General features: G+C 37.1%; 1 protein-coding gene across 3 annotated transcripts in view; it reads left to right on the top strand.

The window, feature by feature from the left end:
- Positions 1-2,038: 2,038 nt before the first annotated feature.
- LOC126171916 (ATP-binding cassette sub-family C member 10) overlaps positions 2,039-10,774 on the top strand; it is a 395,604-nt gene continuing 386,868 nt past the window's right edge. Inside the window, exon 1 of one of the 3 annotated variants that reach the window (XM_049920838.1) lies at positions 2,039-2,106. Coding sequence is in view for 1 of the 3 variants with exons in the window: in XM_049920835.1 (XP_049776792.1) it covers positions 2,186-2,237 (52 nt within the window). In the remaining 2 variants the exon portion in view is untranslated. Of the gene's footprint in view, positions 2,107-2,170; positions 2,238-10,774 lie in introns of those variants that run through there. The other 2 variants (XM_049920835.1, XM_049920836.1) reach the window with 2 other exon arrangements.

The following is a 10,774-nucleotide window of genomic DNA, read 5'->3' as shown; positions in this document are numbered from 1 at the left end:
GACAAATCTGCATTTGAGATACCAGAAATATTCAAGCATATGGCTTCTTACTAGAGATGAACCTTTATTTATGTTTGTTTGGATCACTAATTTCAGAAGCATTATAGACAGAAAAGTGGAGGCAATGCACTTTTACCACTATTGAAATAAGCCCTTCATATTATATGACGACATGCACATTCAGCATCAGTTATGGTTGGTCAAATACTGCTGTGACTCTGAATGTATTATATTAATAAGAAGCAACATTGCCTTTTTCTCGTGAAAATATCAAGTAACGTAACAAATGTGTTTGATTCTGCTTCAATATGACAGTTTTGTTTAATACTCCACATGCCTTCAGGACTTTGCAATGTTAACACAGCAGAACTCAGACATCTCTATAAGTGTAGAGAAATGAAAACAGTCATATGAATGCCTCACTTTTGTTCCGACACAGTTCAAGACTCGGGAGAAAAGTTTTACACCTGGTGTTCTACATGGCAACTTCACACACAAGAACTTTTTGCCGACACTACTACCACCTACATAAGTAAGCTTTTCCTGTGTTACTTTCAAGTAATGCACTTAAGCTATTCCTGATTTGACTGGAAGATCTGTAGTTCCCACTTTCATATCAACAGCCTCAAAATGCATATTGTAGACTTCGGGATATGTTACAGGTCAGTGTCACACCAAGATTGTGGAGAAAGGGGGGGGGGCGGCATGTTACTCTCCAACAAGTGTTTACCAATAAGTAAGTGGCGGAAAATTATGGGTATAGGACGGCTTAAACATGTGGAAAATGAGATTTTTATTGTTCACTCACTGTATTTGACATTTATTATTCCTTTAAAATCGCACAACAACTTCAATAAAACACAGTTTAATCATTCACACACTTATTTCACAATTATTTCACTTTTAAACTGCAAATCCTCTAAGAGCTGTCTTGAATCTTCACGAGTCTCTCTCAAAAACAACCTTGATGTGGATAGATACGTACAGCAACCAGTAATCAGAGTCAGAACTGTGTCTGCAAAAACACAAAGATTATTAAACAATTTTTGCTGTCATTAATTACTAGCAATATAATGCTATAATGAGTATCACATTTGCAAGAACGATCGCACTGAAGTAATTAAGTCCATCGAAACGCTTAGAAACTAACCTCTCGTCTGACGAAAACGGTCTAAAGACGCAGTGGCAATTTCTGCAGATCTGTTGACAATGATATTTTGAGTTATCACTTTACTGAGTGACTGAAATGTAGTTCTGGTACCTGTGAACATAACAATATGTTAGAATTCATTTTCTAAATACGAACTATTACGGTACTGTACGGCTACTTACATATTAATTACACTATTAATATTTTCACAGTTGTTTCTTTAATACAAAATTAAAGCCAACGGAAGAAAAAACGTAAAACATACTTACCAATGGGAGGTTTGTTGAGATGCAATTTTCTGTGTTGACAGATGTATCTTTTTCATACGGTGGTAAGTCGCAGAAATCGCAGAAGTAGCAGAAGTCACAGAAATCGCAGAAGTAGCAGAAATCGCGGAAGTAGCAGAAATCGCAGAAATAGCAGTGGCGGAGGGATACACGACCTATGTTCCTTAACTGCGACAAATCACAGTTAAGAATAACAGATACTGAAAAGTAGCATTCACAGAAATCACTGATATCGGAAAATCGCAGTTTAGCCCATCACTAACGGGGACGTTTCACAGAATCAAGAATAGTGTGTGCACGAAACGTTTGCGACCTCATCACAACTCAGATCAGAGAACGATTCAGTTTCAATGATCACTTATCGATTGCACAGCTGTTTGATCCATAGTTGTTTGCAAAACATCAAACTATTTTTCCGGAAAAAGAGTTTAAAATAGCTGTTAATTTGTTCAATTTACAGTCTTCTGATCTACGTCATGAGCTGAACGTGTTGTATAGCCAAAAAGATTTTATGAAGGCGTCAGGTGCTTTGACCTTGTTGAACTTTCTTTACGATAACAATCTGGCTAAAGCTTTTCCTGAAAGTGTAAAACTTCTGCAAATAATAGTAACCTTCCCTATGACGACCGGCGAGCCAGTACGGTGTTTCCACGGCCCATTTGTTTGTTGGTGAGATGGTCGTTATGTTTTCATGGCACAAGTTTCATTGTTTGATGTGGAGTAATATCTTTGTCGGAGTGTCTGGCTGATGCGTGGTGTTTTCATTGTCAAAGAGCCGAGGTATTGCCGGCGTGACAGGAGTAAGTGTGAACGATGTGTAATGCAAATAAAGATTTAAGTGACTTGTTTCTCGTACGTCAGTACTATTTACGACATGAAACGAAACAGTTATAAACTTTTGTCTTTATTATATTTTGGGTACATCTGTGACGAATGAATGGTGGCATGTCGTAGTTGACAAAGCTTCAGTGTGTGTGTGTTGAATATGCAAAAATGTTGGGAGTTCTGTTGTTGATTTCCTATTATTGCAGGCTGTCACTAGCTGCCATTTTCCCGATTACTCAAATCAACAACAATATTTTAATTTACTGTTTTCCATAATGTCTTGAGGGACTGAGTTTATGGATAGTGTTCATAGAGAAGACTTCCACCGCAGTTTTGTAGGGTTTCGTCGTACTGTCACATTGCAGATCGTATAATACCTTACGCGAACGTGTCTCCACTCGCCATCGATCACCTGCGTAAATGGAAATGATTGTGCAGAGAATATAAAATTCCTTATTGCTTGATCCCGAGAGTGAGTTATTTGCTGGTATAAGCTACTGTAAGGATTTGGATAAGGAATTGGCTTCCTTAATTCCTGTTAGTTCGAATGGCATTGCGCTGCAACTATCTCCATTTCACTAACACCCACTGATATCTTCAATACCTGTCATTTCTCTTACCAGTACCCATTAATTTTAGCTTTTGTGCCTCATTTTTATTCCCATCATATTACAGTTGCCTGTGGCTGTTGTTGATCTCCTGTGTATGGATTATGTACACATGTTGCATATATCTTTACTGTTAGTAGGAATTGATATTTGTTTGGATTTCCATTTCGGGGACAGTGTATTTAATATTGAATTCAGTCTTCAAAACATCTACAAGTTTTTCTCTTGTTTACTTCTTTGTTAATAGATTCAGTAATGACACTTCCTTCAGCATGTTGATTATGGATTATTGTGACTGTATTTTAGTTAAATTTCCACCTTGCTCAATACATGCATATGCCAATGACAACTTACACTCTTTAGTAAATTACTCCTGCAGAGAGAGTTTTATTTTATAATATCTGTTTGACGTATTCTAACCAGCAGTCATTATTTTTGCTGTTCACAGCCCAGTATCATATGTTACTGATTTCAGAGCAATAGAACTCTTCTCCTGACATCCATACAAATGTCAAATCAATCGACTATGACGTACAGTGAGCACATTAAATATATATTTTTAATGTGTGCAGCAATGAAGAGTACAACTGTGTTTATATCAAAGAACTTTTATAATAGGCACCAACCAAATGAGGCTGTGCAGCTGTTAAAGACATTGACAGACCCGGACAACCACCTGCCCTATCCTCATGAAGCATGCTTATATAGTCTGTGTGTACAAATATTTTTGATGTATTTATTTTCATTGTATTATGGTGACAAGTACTGTATCATTGTAAGATGATCCCAGAGTGAATGGATAAATGTATTGGGTTTCCTCCTTTACATTCATGCAGGTCAAGAAGAGAGAAAAGAGAACCACCTGTCTGAATATCAAGAGCTCAGATGTAAAACCACTTCTAAGCAAAGAAGGAAAAGCAGAAATGTGGAAGGTGTATGTAGAGGGTCTCTACAAGGGCGATGTACTTGAGGGCAATATTATGGAAATGATAGAGTCCTGTAGATGAAGATGAAATGGGAGATATAATATTGTGTGAAGAATTTTACAGAACACTGAAAGACCCGAGTTGAACAAGGCCCCTGGAGTATATAACTTTCCTTTAGAACTACTGATGTCCTTGGGAGAGCCAGCCATAACAAAACTGTACCATCTGGCGAACAAGATGTGTGAGACAGGTGAAATACCCTCAGGCTTCAAGAAGAATATAATAATTCAAATCCCAAAGAAAGCAGGCGTTGACAGATGTGATGATTACCGAACTATCTCTTTAGTAAGTTTACGGCTGCAAAATACTAACGCGAATTCTTTACAGACAAATGGAAAAACTGGTAGTAGCAGACCTCGGGAAAGATCAGTTTGGATTCCGTAGAAATGTTGGAACATGCGAGGCTATAGTCATCCTTCAACTTATCTTAGAAGGTAGATTGAGGAAAGGCAAATCTAAGTTTCTAGCATTTGTTGACTTGGCGAAAGCTTTTGACAATGTTGACAGGGGTAAAATACAGGGAGTGAAAGGCTATTTACAATTTGTACAGAAACCAGATGGCAGTTATGAGTCGAGGGTATGAAAGGGAAGCAGTGGTTGGGGAGGTAGTGAGACAGGGTTGTAGCTTATCCCTGATGTTATTCAATCTGTATATTGAGCAAGCAGTCAAGGAAACAAAAGAAGAATTTGGAGTAGGAAATAAAATCCATGGTGAAGAAATAAAAACTTTGAAGTTTGCTAATGACATTGTAATTCTGTCAGAGACAGCAAAGGACCTGGGAGAGCAGTTGAATGGAATGGACAGTGGTTTGCAAGGATGATATAACACAAACTTCAACAAAAGCAAAACAATAATGGAATGTAGTCGAATTAAATCAGATGATGCTGAGGGAATTAGATTAGGAAATGAGACACTTAAAGTAGTGAATGAGTTTTGCTATTTGGGGAGCAAAATAACTGATGATGGTCGAAGTAGAGAGGATATAAAATGTAGACTAGCTATGGGAAGGAAAGTGTTTCTGAAAAGAGAAATTTGTTAACAGTGAGGATAGATTTAGGTGTCAGAAAGTTTTTTTCTGAAAGTATTTGTATGGAGTGTAGCCATGTACGGAAGTGAAACATGGATGGTAAATAGTTTAAACAAGATGAGAATAGAAGCTTTTGAAATGTGGTGCTACAGAAGAATGCTGAAGATAGATGGGTCGATCACGTAAGTAATGAGGAGTTACAGAATAGAATTGGGGAGAAGAGGAATTTGTGGCACAACTTGACTAGAAGAAGCAATTGGTTGGTAGGACAGGTTCTGAGGCATCAATTTAGTATTGGAGGGAAGCATGGAGGGTAAAAATTGTAGGGGGAGTCCAAGGGATGAATATACTAAACAGATTCAGAAGGATGTAGGTTACAGTAGTTACTCAGAGGTGAAGAAGCTTGCAGAAGATAGAGTTGCATAGAGAGCTGCATCGCACCAGCCTGTGGACTGAGGACCACAACAACAACAGTTAAAGAAGGCATTATCAGCGTATAAGCTGATGTTGAGATACATATGCCTCTGTGATAGACATGTCATCAAACTTCATGGCAGATTAAAGCTGTGTGCTGGACCAAGACTCGAACTCAGAGCACTTTCCCGCGAAAGGCAAAGGTCCTGAGTTCAAGTCTCGGTCCAGCACACAGTTTTAATCTGCCAGGAAGTTTCATATCAGTGCACACTCCGCTGCAGAGTGAAAATTCATACTGGAAGCATATAATCATAACGTCAATAGAGCTTACTGTGTTAACTTCGTGGCGTATATGCTTCTTAAGACTTGTAGGTTGTCACAGGCATATATCTTAATGTTGATATATCTGTTCATATGTTTATTATGTCTTCTTTCCCTACATACATGCAAAATAGGTTTGTACAATATGTATTGTATGTGTACACTATTTGAGAAGCACGCTGCAGTCTATAGTCAATTGACATGATAGTTATATGGGTGTCTGAAATTGGAGTTACATCACTCTTAAATTGATAAGGTGATGTACATATGAACAGGAAAAATGAAATCAGGTGACTGAAACATATCAGACATACACTGATCAGACAGAACATTATGACCACCGACCTGCTATCAGTATAAACCCATCCAGATAATAGCAGCATCACCTGTTGAGAAATGACTGCTAGTCTCTCTCTCTCTCTCTCTCTCTCTCTCTCTCTCACACACACACACACACACACACACACACACCACGGTGCATATAGTATCAATGAGTGTGCTGTCTGTGTGTAGAGTAGGCTGAGTTTGCTGAGAGCTGATTGAGATGGTCCAGAGGCTCGGCAAGAGCACCTGGGAAACTGCACAACTTATTGGGCGTTAGAGAAGTCCTGTGATGAGTATTTTCAACACATAGCGAAACCAAGGTGAAATCCTGTCCAGGCATCGTGGGCTTGGGTGGCCAACCCTTATTACAGATCATGGATGTTGTAAGCTGAGCAGACTGGTAAAACAGGACAGGCAGTGAACTGTGGTGGAACTAACATCAGACTTTAATGCTGGGCAGAGTACAAGTGTGTATGAACACACTATGCACCAAGCACTCCCAACCATGGGTCTCTGCAGCCGACGATCCATGGATGTCTCGGTGTTAAGGGTGGTTCCCTGGTGACTCATGTTACATTTTGAAATCAGTGGTTAATTATGTTGACTCTCTTATTAATCTATAAACCTATATTTTCTTTTGTAAATCATCATGATACATTGTATTATTCAGGCAAAGACTTGAATTAATATTTAAGCAGTGAAGAGTATTGACATTTAAGAACAAGAAAGTAATTTATATTGTGACTCATATCACAAATTTGGGACATCTTATTGCTAATGTACAGTTTAGGTCAAAAGTGTCCTCAAACTATTAGGGGTATCGAACCGGTTTTTATCATAGAAATTGCAAAGGTTGGCATTCAAAGGTCACAGAGTTCTAAGAATATTCATACCATGTAAAATATTGTAATATGTTGAAAAAAGTGTGCGACTCAGTGTTACGTGACTCATGTTACTTGCTACTTATAGCTGGAAAAAGCTTTTCCTGCGAGCAGAGAAATAGAAATATGACATTATTTACCAAATAAGATAAAATTGAAATTAACATTTAATTTTTTAAACACTATGAAAAATTATAAGAGCATGACAACTGGAACTATAAACTGTAAATTCAATTAAAATTCAAAGAATTGAAAATATCCTCTTGCATTGACATCATTTGGATTAATTTTCTTTATAATTTTGTCCTTTGTGTACAGTATTTCATCACATTTTGCAGGCAATTTCCAGGAGTGACCACCACACTCTATTGCACTGATTAGATGAAAGTTTCCAAAAATTGCACGTACCTCTCCACCATAGAATTTACCATCATATTCTGCATTGTACCTGACTCCAAATTTTACACTTTCTATGGTCTCTTCAGTATGATGGTCCACAGCAGGGAAATTCTTTGGAGACAGCAGATATGTTTGTAGTACTCCTTTCTTGTACTGAAAGGAATGAAGGCTTTTTATGTTTGGTACTGATGGTGCTAAAGAAAGTATTTGAGCCAAATTGAGTTTCACGTTGATTCCTTAAATTTCATCAGTAGACATATGAATAATCTGCATAGTTGTGGTACTTGCAGCTGCCGGGGCAAAAGTTAATGCATCACCTACACAGAATTTTTGCCTTTTTAGTGCATTCTACACTTGCCATTTCGCTACTGCACCAATTCCATCTACAGCTCCTTTACTGTGGGATGTAGCAAAAAAGGTCCAATAGAATGATTGAAGTTGAGGTACAGCAGCACTAATTGTCTTTAAATTGTGAGGCAGGTCCATCTGAGCAGATTGGAATCTTCACATTTCCAGGTATATTTGACAGTACCTTGCTAATGTATGCAATCACATTAGTTACTTTCATGTTCCATGGATCATTTTGCATGAAAACTCATCATGATGTGGAACGAGACATTTTACATTCAAATTGCAAATTAATTTGTACATCTATTTGTACCCCAAACATCACCATATAATTTTTTTCCGAAATGAAAACAAGATATACAGATTGAGTTAGCAATTCCTACCCACCACCTTTTACACATTACAAACATAGAAATTCTTCTGCGGAATAGAAGGAGTTGGCAAGAAGAAACTTTTTTGGTATATTTTCAAATTTTACCTTGCTGTCTGTCAGAGATTTTATATCAGTGGATAAGTGCTCAAAAATTTTTGTTGCAGCATTGTGCACCCTTTTATGTGCTAAAGACAACTTTAATGTTGAGTAATGAATGCCATTTTTTCTTCTCATAATTATATACCTCATTGTTCCTTTTGAACTGTAGTGGATTATTTACAGTAAACTTCATGAGGGAATAAATATACTGTGAAGCAGTAGTCAGAATGCCCAACACCTTAAACAGATGTCTACAAGATGATCATGGGTGAGCACCCCATATTATTCTTACAGCACGTTTTGGGAAGTGAAGAACTTCTTTCTTAAAGTAAAGTTACCCCCGAACATTATTCCATGTGACATTACTGAATGAAAATAATCAAAACATGGCAACTTACTGATTTCTCTCTCCCCAAAATTTGCTACGATTCTAAGTGCGAATGTGACTGAACTAAGTTGTTTTAGGAGATCCAAAATGTGTTTTTTTTCCAGTTTAAATTCTGATCAATATGGACACCTAAGAATATTGAAGTTTCCACCCTAAGTATTATTTCATCACCATGTGTTACACTTATCACTGGTGCAGTACCCCTAGAGATGCAGAACTGAATATGATGTGTCTTTGTGAAATCCAGGGTGAGACCACTCGTAGAAAACCAGTCAATGGTACTTTTGAGAACTTTGCTCACCGTTTCTTCCATTTCTGTATGTATACAGGGAGTGATTACAATACTGGTGTCATCTGTGAAAAGAACCAATTCTGCTTGTTGTACATTAGATGATAGATTGTTTACATATATGAGAAACAGTAGTGGACCTAAGATTGATCCTTGGGGAACCCCATACGTGATTTCTCCCAAGTCAGAATTATGTCCCTGAATTGCATTGGTTGAACTACTATGAAGTACAACTTTCTGCATTCTTTTGGTTACCTAAGACATGATTCATTGGTTGGCTATAACATCAATCCCATAAAACTTCAAATTATCTAGGCGTATACTATGATTCACACAATCAATTGCCTTGGATAGGTCACAGAAAATACCTGCCAGAGCTATTTTGTTATTTAATGCTTGTAATATCTGGTGTATGAACATGTAAATGGCATTCTCAGTAGAAAACCCTTCTGAACCCCAAACTGTGATTTGCTGAGGATATTGTTGTTTCCAAGGTGAGATACTGTTCTAGAATGCATCACCTTCTCAAAAATTTTGGAAAATGAGGTCAACAGTGAAACAGATTGGTAGTTACTGACTTCTCTGTTATCACCCTTCGTAAAGAGGGGTTTAGCAACGGCACATTTTAGTCCCACTGGAAGAATGCCTTGAGTTAGTGATGCATTACATATTTTGGACAACACCGGACTTATTATATGGGAACAAATCTTTTGTACTCTATTGGAACCACCATAAAAACCAGAAGAGCTTTTATTCTTGATAGGATGTATGAACCCTTATAATTTCAGAAGTAGAAGTTAGTGGTGCATTCATATGATGTAATTTTATGAGAGTTACTTATTCAACATATTGTTGTGACCTTTCTCTTGAACTGTTGGTCCCTGTGCTTTCTACTATGTTTAAGAAATGATTATTAAATACATTTGCTACCTGTGACTTGTCATTTATAACACATCCATTCAATTTAGTAGTAATGTTATCTCCTTCCATGGTTGGTTGTCCTGTCCTGTCTCTTGCTTCACTGTATTCCATATTGCCTTAACTCTGTTGTCAGATGTACTGATTTCTGACATAATGTGCATGTTTCTTGATTTTTTAATAACCTTTCTTAGTAATTTTGATTACTTTTTGTTGCGCGTAACTACTGCAGGGTCTCTACTTGTTCTTGCCAAAAGATACATTTCTGTTTTCCTTTCACAAAATACTTTAATTCCCTTAGTGAGCCATGATTTTTTACATGGCTGCTTAATTTCCCATCCGATTAGCTTATGCAGAAAGCTGTTTTCAAATACTGGTATGAATTTATCATGTAATAGATTAAATTTTATATTGGCATTTGGTTCTTTATAAAATTCATCCCAGGTTGTTTCTTGTAAACTACACTTAAAAACATTCGTCTTGCAGTAATTAATGATTCTGACTGACTTCCACTGAGATGTATCCCCATTGTAAGCCACTGTGTCATTTATCCTGACTGACTGTGCATCATGATCAGAGAGAGCATTTGTTTCTGGATAAACAGTTATTTTCTTGCTTTGTGCCTCGTCAAAGAAAACATGAAATAGGGACCTACTGTCTTCTGTTGTTACTGTCTGTATTTCACTATATCAACTGCAGAGCCTTCTTCTTTGACTTTAATAATTTTAGAGCCCTTTTCTTCTATCTTCCAAACATACCATGATAAATTCACAATTTCTAGGTCATAAATTCCAACATGTGTTACATTCATTATGTCAACAAAGCTCACTGAGTGGCTGGCATATGATAATTGATAAAAATGTGCGGCTGTCAGCTGGAATATTATCATGTTTCTTATAAAGGCTGCTGATAGCATTTATGAAATTTTCATGATATTTACACGGACATATGTTATGAGGTAGTTTTCTGCTTAACTGACATGTGATGGTTGTATTTCTGCAAACTTAGATTGTTTGCATAAGGTACAGGACTAAGTGACAAATATGAACTGTTCTTCACATTATTTTCTCTACCACTATTGTGTAGAAACCAGTTACCAAGTATCTAGTTTCACAACTAAGGTCTCTATTTTGTGG

The sequence above is a fragment of the Schistocerca cancellata genome, chromosome 1 (genome assembly GCF_023864275.1).
Source record: "Schistocerca cancellata isolate TAMUIC-IGC-003103 chromosome 1, iqSchCanc2.1, whole genome shotgun sequence".
Taxonomy (NCBI): Eukaryota; Metazoa; Arthropoda; class Insecta; order Orthoptera; family Acrididae; genus Schistocerca; species Schistocerca cancellata.
Note: the sequence above shows the minus strand (reverse complement) of the source record. Positions and strands in the feature narration are given on the sequence as shown.